The 20,182-nt window shown below is 38.7% G+C and overlaps 1 protein-coding gene across 17 annotated transcripts in view; it reads right to left on the reverse strand.

Annotated features, from left to right (window-relative positions):
* Window positions 1–5,123: 5,123 nt before the first annotated feature.
* The window catches only part of LOC113644346 (receptor-type tyrosine-protein phosphatase mu-like), a 197,991-nt gene continuing 182,932 nt past the window's right edge, over window positions 5,124–20,182 (reverse strand). For all 17 annotated transcript variants that reach the window (XM_047811072.1, XM_047811078.1, XM_047811080.1 and 14 more), the window contains 11 exons: window positions 18,845–18,942; window positions 15,901–16,017; window positions 15,221–15,375; window positions 14,899–15,034; window positions 13,016–13,165; window positions 12,746–12,919; window positions 11,637–11,768; window positions 10,054–10,179; window positions 9,785–9,948; window positions 7,682–7,817; window positions 5,124–6,237 (listed from right to left, as the gene is read on the reverse strand). In XM_047811072.1, coding sequence (XP_047667028.1) covers window positions 6,184–6,237; window positions 7,682–7,817; window positions 9,785–9,948; window positions 10,054–10,179; window positions 11,637–11,768; window positions 12,746–12,919; window positions 13,016–13,165; window positions 14,899–15,034; window positions 15,221–15,375; window positions 15,901–16,017; window positions 18,845–18,942 — 1,442 coding nt within the window. In that variant the 3' untranslated portion in view covers window positions 5,124–6,183. The remainder of the gene's footprint in view (window positions 6,238–7,681; window positions 7,818–9,784; window positions 9,949–10,053; window positions 10,180–11,636; window positions 11,769–12,745; window positions 12,920–13,015; window positions 13,166–14,898; window positions 15,035–15,220; window positions 15,376–15,900; window positions 16,018–18,844; window positions 18,943–20,182) is intronic.

The raw sequence follows: 20,182 nt of genomic DNA on the forward strand, positions 1-20,182 counted from the left end.
TGATCTCACTAATGATCTTGTGGCTAAATGAACACAAATCTTAACAGCCACACTCCAAAATCTAGTGTAAAGTTTTCCCAGAAAAGTGGAGGTGAACAAGGTGGACAAGCAGAGTACAAAATCTGGAAAGAGCTGTTGAAAAATTATACAGTAAATAAAGAAAAATCATACTGTAAATCATTATGAAAAATCATACAGTAAATGAGTGCGTGTTTAGGATCATTTTTATGTAAACAGTCATCGTTGTATGATTATTGATATTTCAAACACACATTTTTGATCTGTGTAGAAATAATATAAGTCAGAATATGTTATTTTAAGGAATATTATAAGAAATAGCTGAAATTATTTATATTTGTTATTGTCTCCATCTTCTGGTCAGACTCACTTCTCCAAAATACACTAACTTGGTTTGCACTGTGCATTTCTCTTTTCTTTTTCTGCCTTTCCCCCCACTTCCAACACTAACCCTTTCAATCTTTCTAAATCTCAGTGCATTTTTAAAGGCAGACACTGTAAACTTCTTTAAATGTACGTAAATGATTAAGAAGCTTCTCTCTGTCTCTATCTGGTGGCAGAAGCTGGTCTAACGCTGATTCTACTGTCTCGCTGCCTCTCTTTACTGATGGTACAAGGCCAAGCCAGCTGTTCCACAACAGTGTAATGATTGTGAATGTCAAACCTTTTTCATGTTCTCTTTATCAGGGTCAAAGCTGCTGTGGATCTGGAGTCTCTCCTAGGAACTCTGGGATAAGGCAGGAATAAACGCCAATCCATCGCAAGACACCACACACACACACACACACACACACACACACACACACACACACACACACACACACACACACACACACACACACACACACACTCCTACTGGCAAGTTATTTTGCCCAATTTACATAATGGCTTGTTTTTAGGAGTTTGGTGGAAATTAAAAAAACTCAGACATGGGAGCATGGAGATGTGTCAGTTATTTTGCTACCATGCTGCTCTATAAAACTTTATGTGGGGTTAAAATGTAGGTGTTACAATATAAATTGGAATAGTTTGATCCTGAGCTTAGTTTGACCATTAAAACATGCATGAAGGTGGATAGGATAGACTAGATCGCTCCAAGCGTAAATGAAGTATGACCCTCACAAAGAGAAAGCGGCTACTGCAGATGAATGAATGAATGAATAAGTGCAACACTGCTTGATCTAGAACACTGTTGAATGTGTAAGAGTGGGATTAGACAAAATGTAATATAAAGTCTCTGTGGAAAATGGCTCCATCTACAGGCTAATATGCAAGTTGTGTAATTCCATGTTTATTTCAGTTAAAGGATATAGTAATGATTTGAATACAGGACATTTGTGTTTACCTACAGCTCTTTTTAGATGTTTGATTTGTAGAATTTATGCAAGATATGTCAACAGGATTCTCTGGTTTCCTACCAACCCCCAAACATATGCTGACAGGAGCTTTAGTGACTCTTAAATAACCCATTAATATGAATATGTCCATTGAGTACTTTGCGTAGTTTACAGTATATAGTATTTATTTATATTGGATATTTTACAGTAGTATATGAGTGAACTCCCTGGGTATTGGAAATTGTGCACTAAGGAGCTGGTGAAAGTTTCCTTCTCACCCTATGCTAGTCTACGAGATGTTTGCAGCAGTTGATAGACAAATAGAGCCACTGTTGAGAAAATAAGTGAAATTAAGTGTTCTTTTAAATAATAGTGTCATCTTTAACTTTTATAAATAGTTTTGCTTATTTTTTGGCAAAAATTCTGGAAAGCAGCCAAAATCCACTGCTCTCTTTCCTGTATACACTAACTTGCCAAAACCTTGTGGACACCTCACCATCACACTCACCTGTGATCTTTGATCCAGTTCAGATTTAATCCCTCCTATAGATTTTGGAGTGTGGCTGAGGGGATCCGAGCATTAGTGAGGTCAGGCATTGATGTCAGTAACAGAATATCTGGAATGCATTCAAATGAATCATAAAAATAACAAATGGTGTTGAGATCAAGCCCCTTGTACAAGCCATTGGGTTCCTTGACAAACCATGTCTTTAAAAATCTTGCCCTTGCTGGAGCAAAGATTGAGTTCTTTAGTTCAAATGAAGAGAAATCTTAATGTGTCAACTATGTGGCAACAGCATGGAGAAGTATGGAGAAATGTGTGTGATGGTCAGGTGTGCACATACTTTTGGCCATACAGTGTATTTCAGTATTTTTATACTCTTTGTCAGATATAAGAAATATTGTACTGCATCTATCGTACTGTGTTCCTCCACTATCACCTAGAACTAGTCTAATCACCTAATTTAACTAGTCTGCCAGTGGAAATGTGAAAACAACATCCATGTTGAATCACACACACACACACACACACACACACACACACACACACACACACACACACACACACACACACACACACACACACACACACACACACACACACACACACACACACACACACAATACCAAGACATAAAACTAGAATTGCCCTGTTGGTTTTGGTGTTTTATGTTATACTGTGGAGCAGCATGCACTCTGACAGGAAGCAGCTGAAAAGGGTTGTGAGACCTGAAACTTGGATGAGGAAACAGTTATCACATGCTGATTTTCAAAATATTGATTTTCTCCAACCTTTTTGACAATAGCATTGTTATGTTCTCCCATGCAGTGTCCTCAAATGGATTTTGTGTAGTATGCCATGTGGAATTCAAGCATGAAGGCAACATATTTTTCTGAAGTTCTGAACTTTATACACAATTCACCGAGACCTAGAGTGATGTGTATTAACTGTATATGTACTGAAGAATTATTCAGTTCTTGAGAGCGATTGGTCAAGTAGGTTTTGATTAATTAGTTCAAGACGGCAAGATGTATATAACTTTATTTGTTCATAACAGCTTAGCCAAGGACTTATATGGTCCATGCTCACATTAATTGTTTAAAAAAAGGTGCAATTCTTAATATAATAAAAATTTATCTGTGGGAAAAAAAAACATTAATTGTGATGTTTTGGAAGTAGTCTTATATTTCAGAAGTTTGTACAGCGGTAAAGCTGTAACTTAAAGGTCATCAACAAAGGAGCACCATCTGTGCTATGTAGTAATTAGCATTGACAAATTGACAAACTCCTATGGTGTAAGAAAAACAGAATAAATGTTATTGGAAAATTTTCACCCTTGGGATTGGAGATGCATCACACAACTTTTGAGTTTTATTTATTACTTAATGAATGCAGATTTGAAGTGTTTTCTCACATTATAAACTAATGATCTCTACCATGTTATTGGTCAATGGTTGGACAAATCCCTATTGGAACACCAGGGGGCGATCTTTCAGGGGGTTTGTTTAAATACTTTGCTATGAGTCTTTGTTTGTTTTGTGCTCTCACGTGTTTGCATCTCCCAATCCTGCCCCTGCACACCTGTGCCTTTTGTTTCACTAATTACCTCCTCAATTTATACCGGTTATCATGTTTTGCTTTGCACTGACCTCTTTTCTTGTGTCTACTGATTTTGTTATTTTTAAAAGCCCCTTTCTGTCTGCATGCTATCCCTGCATTTGGGTCTGATTTTTGTTCCCACAAAGGCCCCCGTTTCTGACGGTCAGTTTTATCCTCTTTAGAGTGTCACTTGAATAACCAGGTCTCCAAAAAGTTATGATGCTGGGTAACAAAATTATAACCTTGTTATTACCCATGTTCCCTTTAATTGGTATCACTTACCTTGCATTGATAATACATTTGCATTACTTAACAGGTTTATTTGATTTATTTATGGCTTTATTTTTGAAATTTTCCTTTTACTTAACCAAGTTTTATGCATATAGAAGCTGAGCCAATACAAAATAAAAACAATAACCTCTTTGACCTCTTTAGCACTGAACATTATTTAGGTGCTTTTTTTTTTATAACTAAGCCTTCTGCTGTTAGTTTAGTTGATGTATATAATTACATTTCTTATGTTGTTTCCTGATAATCTGTTGTTTGATTGCTGCTTGTTAGCTTGAACTGGCGGTGTAATTATTACTAAATTGTTTGGTTAGCCAATTGTCCGTATCTATATTTGAAATTAAGACTTAAGTGACCACCAGAACTGCCCGACTGGTCCCACCGTCTCTCAGGGTAAGAGGTACACAGCAAGACTCTTCTTTTCTGGCACCGAGGTAGTGGAATAAACTGGAGTCACTGGCCATCATGAAGACCTACCTCTTCCTGAAACACTTAAACTAGCATTTATTTCCCCTGTTTTTTAATATATAAAATATACATATTTAAAAACCATGTACAGAGTTTTATGTTGATGAAGTCTTTAACCTAGTAAGCCAGTTTTATTCACTGATAGAGACTTCAAAGCACTTTTGTACGTCGCTCTGGATAAGAACATGTGCCAAATTCCATAAATGTAAATGAATGCTGTAAATGCATCATTCACACAAACTAAAAGTGTGCCTCTTAACATCTGTATTCGTATCAGTTTAAAATACATTCTTTTTTCATTCTGAATAATATATTTGTATTCAGTTCATACTAAGACTGTTGCTCACCATCCCACATTCTATAGGCTTAATGACATGCTACCTTCAGTTCCAGCCTGCGTCTTTTTGAAGGCTGTACCTGAGAAGGTTGTCTACAGAAGGGTGTCCATTATTATCTTTATTTCTGTATAAGACTGTACACCCCTGCTCTACATGTTTTACTCTCTGGCTGTTTCCAGTCACATAATGGACTGTAACCCACAAACTCCAATGCCAGCGTCTCACTGCATACGTGACAATTCAACAGCTTTTTCCCCTCATGATTGAAGGTATCCACTACCTTGGTACTACTTTATCTTTATTGGAGTCCAGACTGCTTTTTATTTTAATCTCTTGATTTTCCACAATTCATTTGTTGCCAGTTTTATGACGACCTGCGGCTTTACTCTCATAAATGCCCAAGAAACATCCGAGCAGGCAGTTAGCTGTGGATACAGTCCTCAGATTAATGGTTAGCCTCAAATAAAACTATTTTTATCACCAGTATACTGTATTTAGAAAGAAAACAAAGCACTTACAGACTAAACTGATAGTATATCCATCTCAGGGGCAAAAGTAGAAAGAACCAGTAGCTCAGTATAGATATGTATGTATTTGTAATTTTCCATATAGGATAAATAAAAACATAACATCACATCCTGGTCACCATTATTATGCCAAGCCTGACAAAAGAGAAAAATAATAATGACCAAATAAAACATGATTGTCACTCAATGTGCTTCACAAAAAAAAAACAAAAAAAAAACAAAAACAAAAGAAAAACAACAACAACAAACAAAAATTAACAAGCAAAAAGCAAAAAACCTTCAATGAATAAATAATCTGCCAACCTTCAAGTATTTACAGTATTAACAAATGGTCACAAATATAAGCTTTGGATCTTTTGACATGACATTAAGCTTGCTTGTGGATCGCTTCAACAATTAACACAACAACATTTCACAAGCAATCACAATAATGCCAATGCAACCTTTAGGATCCGTGCTCTTAATGCCATTTTGAACCTCAGCTACTCGTCATTCTGTCTCAAATTTCATTTACAAGAAAAAATTGAATAAAAAAAAATCAGTGAGTAAAAATAAACACAGCCACATTAGCCACATATCGCATTCTCCACAAAAATGGAAATGACAGCTATCATCCACCGAGGATAAAAAGGCAAGACAGGTGTCACAGGCAAGGGACCATAAAAAATAATTAAAAAAGAACAAAAAAGCTTTCCGAAACATGTAAAGCAGCGGTGAGACGTGGACAACTGGGGAGTAAAGTACATCAGTGTGCTTGTGGAATAGAAGAAGTGTGATCAGCGGGAGTGTGTGATCAGTCCAACTCACGCTGAAGTGTACATACAGAGAGCAAAAGGGGCAAGTGTGGGAATAGGGTTAGAGTTCAAAGTTCAACTGTGGACAGTTCAGCCGGGCAGTGCAAGCGTACAGGCCTCTGGTTCGACCCCGAAGACCGTTTTCTGGCCACATTCAGCCAACATTATGGCCACAGTGGTCCAAGCAGCACACCTCCTCACATTTCCAGTCCAACACTTTAACATTCATGTGTGGTAGAGTCTCTATCCGAGGAAAGAAGGGGCTGGGGGAACAGCGAGGGACGAAAAGGGGGACATCCGCATCTGGAAAACTTAGCCTGAATTCAAGTACTCCAGTGCCACTTCATAGCAGAATTTATACTGATCCTGTAAATACAGAACACAATCATCAGTGGAAATATAATAGCAGGAGTCAACAGACCTATTTATTGCATAACGGTATCACAAAATTGTTAATATTTAGAAAAGGTTGACTGAGAAGGCAGTTAGTAGGACTGCATATTGATTGTTTTGTATTCACTGGTAATACATTGTGTACAGCATGATACGCCAGATGTGATAGAACTGTGTGTGTGTGTGTGTGTGTGTGTGTGTGTGTGTGAATCCCAATCTAAATCCACTGATGATAACGATAATGTACTCATGATAATTGTGCACGTTTGCAATTTGTAAATTACTCTCAGAATGAAAACAACAGATGATGACATGTGTGAGAGTGAGACATGCCTAGTGAATCACATAAAATCAGAATATAATAAAAAGTGGCAATGTCAGCATCAAGCCTAATTTTTAAATCTCCTAGTGGCTAAAATGCAATAAGCCAGCAAAAAAGCTTACAAAATTAACTTACAGACAGCTACAGAATTATTGGCACAGTGGTTAAATAAAGTTACTATAAAATGTCTTTGTCTTTCTTTTAATATCACACTTAAAACATGATAGATCTAATCTTCGATTGAAGTGATTGAATTTTATTCTAAGAAAAATATAAACCCTTATCAAAGATAGGAACAAAGTGCCATGTGTCAATTATTGTAACTAGAAATTTTTAAAAAGTAGGATGGTCATGCGTAAGAGAAGCAAATCCCTGCTGTTAAGTATGGTGCAAGATCTGTTATGTTCTGGGGCTGTTTTTTTTTCACCAAAGTCCCTAAAAACCTTGTTGGGATACAAAGCAATATGGAATAAATGCAGTGTTAGAAGAGTTTAAATGAATATCTGGCTGTCCCTGCTGGGCAGCGAGACAATAATCTAAAAGATATAAAGCCATACACATAATAGTTCAGTGTCCACAGAATGTGATGTGAGCTGAAAAGGAGAACACAAGACTTTAGTAATAACTGTGACACGTTTTGCTAAGAAATATATTTTTTTCACGTGAATCAAAGGTTGAACTCCACTCATATGTCACTCATATATCAGTGTGGGATTAAATAAATTAACCACAAAGACCTTTTTCCATAACCATTTTACCCATATTATATACCAAGGGTGCCATTAATTACAGAACTGACTGTTTTTGTACCAATCGTGACAAAAAGGACAAGATTAAGGGAAAAGATCTGTCATCTGTTTTTCACAAAAAGATTTAAAATCCATATCTTTTACATTCTGTCCTGTTCCTGTGTATCTAACTGCTTCTTTAATAATACCATGAGGAAAGAATTCGGTGTCCTAAGACTAGTAAAGTGTACATCAGAACCATTTTTGTGATCTGTCTGTCATCTGTATACAGGATAATGAGCCAGAGATGAGTGAACTGAAGCAGTTCTGTGTAAAATCTGCACTGGTCCTCATTGATGGTGCTTACCAAGAGATCTACCATGTTGGGCTTGTTGTTCCTCAGTGTTTTGACGGCGTGGAACACATCCACAGAGCGCTGGTGCCGTAGCATCTCACAAACAATACTGATTGCACAGAAAGTCCCACTTCGTCCACCTCCATTCCTAAAGAGAGAGAGAGAGAGAAAGAAAGAAAGAAAGAAAGAAAGAAAGAAAGAAAGAAAGAAAGAAAGAAAGAAAGAAAGAAAGAAAGAAAGAAAAAATGACAATGCATGAAAAATCATTTTTTATTTGGCTTCTTCACATTTGTTTATTTGGCTGATGCTTTCTCTAAAAATGACATGAAATTGAGACAGGAGAGCATTTGAGGGTTAAAGACCCTATCACACCAGCTTGAGGATGTTGGGATATGAACAAACCTGAAGAAATCAAATGAAAAACCCTGAAGATAATATCTTCAAAAGTTTAGGTACATCTGTACAGTTTATATTTATATACATAAATGTTCTGGGTTTTTTTTTTTAAATAATCAATAGGACATCTGTCTAATGAATACTTCTCTGTGCTTCACCAATGTACTAACAAGTTCCATGGAGTGACCTCTAGGTGGTGTTCTTCTCCCTCTAATGCCCTGCTGTTGCTCAAAACCTCAAAACTCTTGACACACAGCAAGTTAAAAGCTTCAGTGGGACTGTTTCCTGTTTCCTATTACATGCCAGAGCTCAAGTTTCCATGCCTCAGATGTTAGGAGCACAGATTCTGGCTTTCAGTAAGCAGTACCATTTAACTTGTGGAGCCTTTTATAATCCCCAACGACCATGAAAGATTGTAGATTGTGGTTTAATCTGGTCCCACATGGACAGGACGAACATTTCAGTGTGGAGTGTTAGAGCAAGCAGCACTAATTGTCTGAAAAAGCATTAGCTATCTAATGACTTGCACTTCTGTAGAAGGTAAAGTGCACAGGTTGGGCAGCATTTTGTAATGTTTATGCTGTCTGTAAGAGAAAAACGTGTATGTGTATGTGAAAGGGTTGTGAGATTGGAATTTGGCCAGGAAACTAATGAGAGTCACATGGATCATCTTTTCGTGGTGGCTCAGTGGATGGGAAGGGAATGGAGGCCTGGTCTCAGGAGTGCTGGGCCAGATTAGCTCCACCTCAGCCCAGTCCACATACACCACACACTCTCTGTCAAGCTAGCTGATCTCATTTCCTACCCAGGCAGGGCCTCGGGGAAGCAGGCCGCCACTGAATCGCCCTACCATACTGATCCGTATGAAATGGGAGGCGAGATAAGGTAGTGGGGTGTGATTGCACACAAACACACACACACACACACACACACACACACACACACACACACACACACACACACACACACACACACACACACACACACACACACACACACACACACAAATCAAGCCTGAGGGAAAGACTTACAGGAGAGGCTTGGGCAAAATCTGGAGAATAAGGTTTGATTTGAATTTATGTAGTAACTCCACCACATGAAAGACAACACTGCCATGTGCCATCATATAGCACATGATTGTCTGTCACATATTTGGACAAAGAATGTTATTTTTTTTTAAGGGAGCATTTATAAATGGATTGATTAATTACGTTAACAGATCTTACAATGGCAAATACAAAGCCTCGCTAAAGCCAGGTTTGAGCTGTATGTGTGATTTGAATGTCTTTAGTCTAAACAATCCAACAACAATAATTACAACATAAATGATCTGTAATACGCTGAACACTCAGCCCCCTCTGGTATAATAATCTTGTTCGAATCAATCTCATGGTAATATAATCACTAAAGCGGGTAATAGACACGGCTGTGCAGCGTGTTATTACTGTTATTGGGTGTTATGCCTGTCTTGTAACCCTGACATGTATATCTGAGCTAAAATGTGCCAATTTGGAAAATTACACAGATATCCTCTTCAAATCACACAGTCAAATCCCTTACAGTTACATTAATGAACCTCCTATAGCTCAAACAGGGCTATAGATGAGTTTCATAATTAGGTTTGAGTGTCTAATTGTCCCCTTTGACATGTCCCTATCTGCTGTGTGAACCTGTCCGAATATGTGTGACAGAAATTGATAAAGAGAAAGAAAGTCTCACAGGCAGTGCACCACAGTGCGTCCCTCTCCTCCATCGTATTCCTCCTGCCACTTGTCCACCTGCCGGATTAATTTGAGGAAGGAGCGCTTGGACACAGGTGTGTCTCTGTACATCGGCCAGCCCAGGAACTGAAACTGCTGGACCATGCGGTATCCGTCCTGTGGCTGACAGCAACAAAACACTGAGATCAACAGCAGTCACATACGTCAAGCATTAAGCAAATCGTTCTTATCAGTCATGAATGGGTGTGTATTTGTTAGTGCATGTACCCGTGCAGCGTTATAGATGCGGAATATCCTACTAATAATATCCTCTTCTAAATCAGCAGATACAAACTCCACCTGGATAGGTCCGTGTCTGTGTACACCGTTCTCAGGCCAGTATTGTGGACAAAGCTGCACAAAAATATGCAAATTAGCCCCCATTATAATGCAATTCTACTTTTTTTTTACAGCAACACACCAATACAGCACATAATCTTAAGTAGCTGTGAGAACATTTACATGGGTTAAAAGAAATAACTATATCACATGCTGACTGATACGGGAGCAGACGCATGTTATTCTGCTGAGCGGACCGCTTCTGATGAGAACCCATGCAACGATTGGATCTATATTTTATCCTGATGATGTCATGAATGCTCTGTCATCCAGGAACTTCATTTCCCAGAATTCCCTGCCAGCAACAACACCCACTATTGTAAGCGCTGAGCTAAGTTCCTTTTCAGTGAGTCAGATCATTTGGCTCAGCTCGCTGAGGAAAGCCAACCCTTTCCGCTCCCGAATGAGATTTTCTGTGTTCCAGTTTGTAACTTTAACTGAAATTGCTTGATGAAATCTTACTCTACCATCTAATTAACAAAATAACATCACTTTGCATAGTATTTTGTACGACCAGTTTGAATAAATGTGAAATCAGCAAGACACTCCAAGCATCCCTGCGTTCGTGTTACGCTACTTGCTGTGTCTCTGCTACGTTTCCATTAATACTGATACACTTGATTAAATACAGTACATCTTCAACAAGCAGTAGAGCTGTGGCTCATCTGTCATTCTGCCTCATACACACAGCTGAGATTCAAGCACATGTCTCACTATTCATGCTAACAAACAGCTTATAGAAGCACTTTAATTAAATTTTCCTGCAAGACAAACATTGCCTCCATCTTTAAATATTCTAAAATAAAAATAAGAGAACAGGAAAAAAAAAACACACCCAAACAGCTCAAGTATGAACCAGCTCTGAATTTTACCTCAAAAAATCCATGAACACACACCAGTAACACACATCTGTCCCTCATTCACTGTAATCTATTCCCTCTTCTCCTTTTGCTAAGTTTGCTAGTCATCACTGACTTCAATTCGAATATGTCTCTGTTTATCCAGTCTAAAATTGGATAACTGCATTATGTATTATTATACACATTAAATTCTCACACTTGACCACATGCTACAGTACCACTTCGGTAGTCTTGAAAACAGATTATAGCGAACAAATGTAGCATGGAGAGATGTGGCTGTGACGTGGCTGAAGTGCCAGAATCTTTGGGCTCAATGGAATAGTTTAAGCCATTCGATTGAAAACATCTTTATGGAAATGGTTTCTCTCCAGGTTGGATCCACATGCTCAAATGCTGAAATGACCATGTGTAAACAGGACTATAATCTCTTTATAGAGATTAGTGTTCAGGTTGCAATGGGAGAAGAAACTGAAAGGCTCTCACAGGGAAGTGTGGATTAGGTGTGAGTTTGAGCTTTGATCCTGACCACATTGTCCCCTGGCTAACCTACTGCATTTCCAGAGAGGAAGTGAGACACAAATGAGAAAAATAAATACAAAAAAAACACTGTACCTGGGCAGGATCCACATCATTCAGCATTACTATAGATGTGCAGTGGTAGTCTAGAACCAGCCTCCAGAAGTCTTTTACAGTGTTGGGCAAAGGATGCTGGGTAACGATGAAAGCAGATGGTTGCTTGTAGCTCTGATGAGTGATCCAGAGGCAGAAAAGGAGGAGCACATGATGAAAACAAGAGTGTGTGTCAGCAGTTTTTCCTGCAAGATTTGCTGTACACTGAGAATATGAATGTCTTTAGTTAACTAATTGATGTAAGAGGCTTTTCATTTCCTGATGTTTTTGCTTGTTATGCCCTTATCCCATGCTACAGATTCTGACATTTCCATTTGCTCTAATGAAAATAAATGCTCTGTTACTGGTCTTTGAACATATTTTCCATAAAAGCAATCTAGATGAAGTTGTATGGTGGAAAAAAAAAACATCCACGCTTGTAAATTCGTTTTATGCATTTGCATGACAGTGGAATAAATCAAATCCATCTGTTTTTTAATCATTCTCAATAAGCACATAATTGTGCATGGCATATTGAGCGAAGTAGCTCCCATTTATCATTTTTGTCCCCACCCCCACCCCCCACCCCAACTGATCTGCTTTGGCTTCTGGAAAAAAGAATACAAGTGATTATTATAGGGATGAATGTGCAATTTATTGTCCCACATGGACAAGCGAGTACTGCTGAATCGAAGAATCTGATATATCCACTGCTCTTTCTCGCTCTCCCTGTAATGCCTCCCTCACTGGCTTCCTTTGCTTTTAAAATATTTTTGCTCTAATCTTTTTCCATTCCCTGCTCTCATTTTTTCTTACTCTTCGGTATTGTAGGACTAAATTAAAAGCATCCTGGTAAAGTTTTCATGTCTGTTGGAGAATAAATGCACAATCGTTTCCACTATACTCTTAATGTTGATAATGTAATGCAATGAAAGTAAATGTAACACATACAGTAAGACTGGCACACTGTCAACACTGTAGGTGTCTTGTTCAATATATACATACAAAAAACCCTAAAGGAAACTTTTTCTAATTAACTCTATCAGACTTTCATACTAGACAATCACTGTTCTTTTAGATGCAGCAGGTTGTAGGAGTGTTTGTGTACTTACATCCATCAGGGCAGCGTTGATATAGTTGCTGCTCTCGCCATCAATGGTGATAAGGAAGGGCAGGCAGCGGTCAGGTGGCAGCACATCCATACACCGGTTCTTCTCATGGTTCCTCGGCAGCAGAGCGATGCTGCAGTCCTCTACACGCAGCGTCGGAGTGACCATGTTCAGAGTCTGTGTAACAACACAAAACAACATTCACACTAGTAACATACCCATGTCATACCCACTCACTGGTGCTGACATAAAGTCAAGCACAAAAACACTCACTCTGAACTCCTCTTTAATTTGGCTGGAGTTGGTCTGAGGATCCAGACGGTTCATGTCATAATACACCGAACGCAGCTGATTGGCCGGAATGGTTGTGTCACCGCACAAACACGCCTCCAAGATGGCGTCATGGATGAACACGTACTGCTCCTAAACACAAAACAAAGCAAGAGTAAAAATGATGAAAAAAAAAATTATTAAAACAAAAAAAAGTGAAACCAAGAAAAAGCAAACCCTGTCCTGAAAAATTCTAATCGTGGAAACCAAACAAACAATAGCACTGGAGTCTCCTCCTTTACAGAGTATTCCATCACACAACTAACTGTGTATGGACTGTTACTATAGATTCTATAAAATATTAAAAAATGTGCATTAATTGAAACATATTAGTAGAATTATAGCCTGAACCGCTCGGAGAACATCCCCTGTCCAACATCACTGTGATATCACAGCAGTATCACATGAGCAATAGTGGTGTTGTATTGATTATAAGCATGCTTTTAGATTACCTGTGATATTTAGAACAACAGCACAATTGTGAGAACGATATTGATTTATACAACAGTAAAAGTAACACTTCAGACACAATGGCAAAATATTTCGTCTGTTTTTCTCTGCCAAAATAAAATAGCTGAAAGCTGGATGAATTTTTTTTGAGTTGCCATGACTGAGGGCAATAATGATTTTAGTGGTTTCTTTTCACATACAAATCACAAATATGTGAATGCGCTAACAGCAGTTCCTGCATAGATTATTATTTAGATTATCGTTAGATCTTTGTAGCTCAATCCAACTTAATTTCCAGTTGCTACAATGCTGGCTTGGATCGTCAGCACAGGGCCCTCAGTCACACTTCCACCTTTCTGCCTGTACAAGGCTCTCAGACCTGGCTGCCTGAAGTTAATCTTTCATGAAGTGACATTTAAAAAAAATGTCTTGAGTTGTCCTTTTTGACAAAAGTCCAAACACCAGGGTCAGACTAGTCTACTGTAGAATCACTGCTGACTCTCAAGTCCTTGGCACGGATTATCGGTCAAACCGATTCCGAGATTTCTCAGACCTGCTGTTCTGTTTTCAAAGAAAAACAAAGCTCTCTTCTCTCAAGTATATTTCTAATTTATTTATGTGCAGTAAATTATTTAATTATATCCTAGGTGTTTAAAAACTTTGGTAAAATGGCAATTTTCCCCAAATTTGTTAAATATAAACCGATACATATGCACCACAAATCACTTTAGTAGTCTCTGAAACTACTGCGTTTTCACCCATCTGCTTCCATTTGCAAAACTAATTAAAAACTAACAGTGTTTTATAGGCTGTCAAGTAATTGTTTTGTTTTTATTATTTAATTCCTCTAAGCTGGTGCATACACAGATTTAATAAAATAAGCACTTCCTTGCTTACTATAAGCTACCAGCATTATGCCCCATTTCTGCACAACCTGTGTCATGCAGTGAGAAATTATATTCGTAAGACAAAATGTCAGTGCACTAATAATTAAATAAGAAGAACTAGGAGCACAAGCCTTAATAGCAAATATAATTTTGGAAATCAGTTTGGATGGTTTGGGCAAATACAGACCAGGACAACATGTGAAAGTGGCTTAATTATGCCACGTGAATCTTGCGTCGTATTTACTCTGATTGTCCTTTGGACGACATCTTTAAACCAAATAGCTGAAATAAACTCCTAATGTTAAACTAAATGGTTTTGACAATAAGACAAATAATTAAATAAATAGCCCCACATTTGTACAGAGTGACTTGTAGATTGGCAATTGGGTGTTTCAGGTTCTTACGAGTTCTGAGTCAGTACGAATGTGTGAGTGTGTGTTTGTTTTCAGGGTGGTGTAGGTTTGGTGTGAGGTCGTTTGGCTGTGGTACCTCTGTCTGAACCATGTTGACCCTGCGTGAGCGGAGCTCTCGCACGCAGTTATAGATGTCCACCACACCCTCACGCTCAGCCATGTCCAACATGATGTCGATGACAATAAAGCAGCCTGTACGGCCAGCACCAGCACTACATGCCAAGAAGGAGGATGTGTGTGTCAGAAAACCATTTCACATTCAAGGGCAAATGAATCATACAGAGTAAAGAATACAAGGAACTTTGAGGAGCATAATACAGTCATCGATTTCTGTTCATCTACTGAATAAATTCATATGTGAGATCCACAAATCTACTCCTGCATCATTAAATTCTGACCTGCAGTGGATCACCATCGGGCCGGCATTAGCTGGGCTCTTGGATTTGACTCTGCGAATGAAGCCCAACAGGCCTGTAGCATGGTATGGTACTCCATGGTCTGGCCAACCAGTGAAATGGAACTGCCTGATCTCCCTGATCTCATGAGCTCCTCGCTGCAGTGAACAAACAAGAAAACCACACACACACACACACACACACACACACACACACACACACACACACACACACACACACACACACACACACACACACACCAACAGAGCTTAAGAGTGAAATCTGTTAGCACACTACTCCATTCAAACTCCCACAAGTATCATCTCTAAGCATCTGTGCTGTTTGTGTGTCAGTGTGTGTGTTTCTTAAGGTTTGTGCAATTGTGGGAGGATGAGAAGGAGTGAAACACCACTAGAGGGAAGAAGGCCAGTGATTCACACCCGCACACACATGCACACTGTCACACACCTACACAGGCCCTCTGGAATATAGTTGTGCAGAAAGCAGGAGTTGAATGCAAAACTGGACAGATGTAACAACGACAACAACAACAACAAAATGTTTCTTTTGTTTCTCCTGTTTTTCAGTTTTAAACTCATCATTGAACTCCAAGCATTTGTCACAAAAAAACAGCATTTTCTAATAAAATAAGTTTCCAAAACAACAAAATTACAAGCCTGTACCTTTTCCACAGCGAAGGTTCGTATAACATATTCTGAGAGCAGCTGTGTCTCGATCAGTGTCACCTTCATGTCCCGGTAGATCTCTGTGTCATCTGGCCAATACTTGCAACATTTAACCTGAAAGACAACACACACACACACACACACACACACACACACACACACACACACACACACACACACACACACACACACACACAGAGGCAAATCTGCATGTTAGTAATTCTCCATTAACCAGCTTCCAGTCGCTGCCAAATTACTCAATGGTCCGGTAATATCAGCTCAGAGAAACAATCATTCTGTGGTGAATAGAGCTGCATACTGCAGAACTCATAAACAAGATCTAGGAAATAATCTTAATCATCAGTATCATCTTAAAGAAATTGTAGATATTTGAACATAGAATTTACTGAGGTCTTTAAAGAGGTAAACCATGAAGCAAAAAAAAAAAGGGCTTTGTTTCCTTTTCCGCAAGCCAGCGCTCCCATCTTGAGTGCCCCAGATACGTGGAAAGCTCTGAGCCTGATGATCCCCTGACTAATTACCCCCAGTGGCTTGCTCTTGAACTCTCTCATTACCTAGTCCACACTCACAGGACCTGAACAAGACTGCTATAAATCAGGCCAGGCTTTTTCACTATGAGAAAAACAAAGAGCATAGTTTTATACCACAGCACATTGTCTGTATTATTTCCTTGATGTAGCAATGATCAATACCATTTTACCCCGAATGCTTTTGGGAGCCTTGGGACCGATTCCCTTGCTTTCTTTCCGTTTGATCATTTACTGCTCTCGTTTCTCATTCACTCACATTATGCTACACTTCCCTTTTTTCTTTACTTGCCTGTGACGCTATTATGATTTCTCTGCCCTTCCATCATCTTTACTACAATTTCCTTCTTTATAGCTTTATTAAGACTGGACTAATTGATGAAATAATTATAGTTTAATGGGTGTTTGGAAACAGCTGTAGTCATGCTAGCCCGCTTAACAGATCTTGTCAGAAAAACACCGGCAGTGAGATTCTATCTACATTTCTCTAACTGGTAAAATATGAGATTATATGGGGAGAATCTTCTACAAGAGGAAGCATTACTTTGTTAATAAATCATGCTCGTGTCTGTCAGATAATTCAGCACAATTTAGGCTTGTCCATGCTACATGGCTTTAATCCTCTATACGGATGCATATGAGGACCGATCATGAGTGGAATGATCAAGCCTAACTGTTCTACTATTTATCAGTGCCTAAACTAAAATTCACTCAGTTTTCAACAGCATTATCCTTCTGTTTGCACATTAATAACTTATTAATGAGTTAAATGCGATGCTGTGCGAAACCCAGCAGAGGCCCCTTTTGTTCTTGTCAGATATTGAGATGGGGTTTTTGAAATCCCATTAGTTCCAAGCCACAGATTTCCACTGGGAGTGTTAGGGATTAGTCTTCTACTTGCTATGGGCATCCTAAAGCACAATGATATCACTGTGGTTCAGTCCCTCAGTGGATTTCAGCTCCTTTAGCAGCCACCAGATATGCTAGCGTAGACAAACCAGGGATAAACATAAGGAAACTAATATCCTGGATTAAAGCATTACGCATAAACCAAGGATGGCTAGATTCTGTGGCTAACTGTGTAATGTAGGATAAACCTTTGTGAACAATCCAAAAATGACCTGAAGTGAGTATGCTAGTGCTGACACTTCCATGCTTATTAATCTTCACATTTAATCAGTAATCTGTACGTAATGAGGTTTTAAGACAGGGCCTAGCATTGGCAGGGTCACTAAAAACATGAGCAGGCTCGTGCTTGATTCTGATTGGCCAGAAGATGTTGATTAAATTTACTTAATATTATTTGTCAGTAATAGCACAAGATGCTTTTTTCACTTCGAGAGAGAGACAAAAGAGCCACTATGTCATGTGATAACAGGAAGTAACTTGTTTCATTGACAGTAAACATAAAACAACAAGCTTTAAAATGATAAATAGTATGATGTATAATCTTTAATCACTGATAATCACTGATTCTTGTCCCATAACTGCATACACTGTAGTGTTTTATTCCAGAACTAGCACAGTTAAATGATGTTCACACATTAATTATTTGCCCCAATCAGCCATAATGATTAACCATATCAGCCTTAATGAACTCCGGGGAGGTGTAAATTGTGTTATGTACATGTACATACTGTGTAGATATATGTGTTGTATATATGAATATGCTTATGTGCTGAGAAGTAGCTCATTAATGAGGTTAATAAAAATTATTGCTGCTCTCGTTGGGTTGCATGAGGTGTTTGTCGAAGAGAAGAAAAAGAAACTGTCCAGCTGAGAAGCAGCTTGGTGTGAATATGGAGGACACGGAGACGGCCGAGCCCAAATCCCAGAGTTCATCAGCAATGAGACACAGCAGATGGTGTCAATGATGAAAAGGGAGGGACGTGATTCGCTGCTGTCGAGACGGATGGCTACTCAGTTAGGCTTGATAAAGAATGCAACAGTCTGCTGGGATATTAGGCACAGTATTTTAAACAACAGAAGCAGGGGACCAGATGTGAAACCAGTGAAGAGTGGCGGAAAATTTGAGAAATGCACTGAGATTTTAACTATGGCAGAATCTGAACATTGTTAGATCCCTTGGGATCTCCAACAGCATAGACGTGGATAGTTTTGTTTCTCTTGCACTGTAGATGGTAAATGATGCACATGGATACTTATAGTTAAGAGACCGCTGTTTAATCAATCTAAAATGCTTACAGTATTATAGGGTACAGCATTCTTATTTTTGTTTATAGATTTAGCTCGCTAGTGGCTAAAAAGATCAGGATTATATAAAATAATGAATATTACAAGTTTTAGGCAGTTTTTTTTTATCAGCTGTAAAGCATGTATTAGAATGCCTTTCATAGTTAGTGAATAGTAAAAAGTGCCACTGATAAACTTACCCTGCCAACTTCCACCAAGTTAGTCACCATGACGATGGTTGCCGTGTTCTCTTGCCACACCATTCTCCAAAAGTCATAGACTGTTTCTTGCATAGGTCCTGATACAGATAAGCCAAGAGAGAAGGAGAGATAAAAAAGTCATTTTAGCCAAGCATATAATGCACTGATAATACTTATATAAACAGATCAGACATTTCTGCACCTATACCAGGTGACCTACAGCACATTACTCAGAACACGAGGGCATTAAATAGACATATTGTGTATCATCACACCTAGATAAACACAAATGAATGGTAACAAGCTTGTGTATCTACATTTCCATTAAGCTCCAAAACACCTTAATAGACCAACATCCAGCAATAAGGATGCAGTGCAAGGAATTAAAATCACACAGTTAATTAATTCTAATTAGCATTGTTTTTAATCAACAGGCACATTACAAAATGACTTCTGACGAGCTAATTAGCTCATGCAAATCTGTGTGCGCTTCCTCTACCGCTGATGCTCTACCTCCAAGCCAAAGTAAATTACATCCACCAGAAAAAAATTGAGGAAAAAGAGATTTGACGTATTCAAATCCACAAAAAAAAAAAAAAAAACAACCAAAAAATAAACCCCAAAACATCTGCATTACCAAACCGTTGGCTTGCTCTGAAAGCACCCAAAATTACTACTTGTACCAGAGAGTTTTTCTCATTATTGGACTTGTCTGATGTTGTTTATTACATGTACTTACAGATTTGAATTAAATCCTTAGACTATATTATACATCATTAAATACTGTGTTTAACAGTTTTGTACGTCTCTCATTCAAGTGTACAGCATCTGGAATATCTGTATATTTACAAAGTACACCAGGGGACACAGATAGTGCAAACACACACACACACACACACACACACACACACACACACACACACACACACACACACACACACACACACACACACACACATATCCTATATACACACTCTTTATACAATTCTGAAAAGCACTGGGTGCAGTGTGAGTGTTCCAGCCAGGAACAGCAGGGACAAACTGACAAATGCTGCTATAATATGCCGATACACTAAAAAAGCCCCGTTCACCTATAAGTGATGTCAGGCTTCCCCAATTAGACTGGGAAGGTTTCTCTAGTATACAGGAAGGGAGGCACTACAGCAGAGAGTGTGATGGCCTGTCAGACAGCTGCTCTGTCACTACAGGAAGAATGTCTCGCATGTGCGTCCTAGTGAGTTCCTCTCAACAAGACTCAACAAGACAGTGTGCAAAAAATTTTTAGGAAAAAGTTTCACACCGCAGAACTAAACCTTCATATCCCCGTCTACATGCATG

The sequence above is a fragment of the Tachysurus fulvidraco genome, chromosome 3, assembly GCF_022655615.1.
Source record: "Tachysurus fulvidraco isolate hzauxx_2018 chromosome 3, HZAU_PFXX_2.0, whole genome shotgun sequence".
Taxonomy (NCBI): Eukaryota; Metazoa; Chordata; class Actinopteri; order Siluriformes; family Bagridae; genus Tachysurus; species Tachysurus fulvidraco.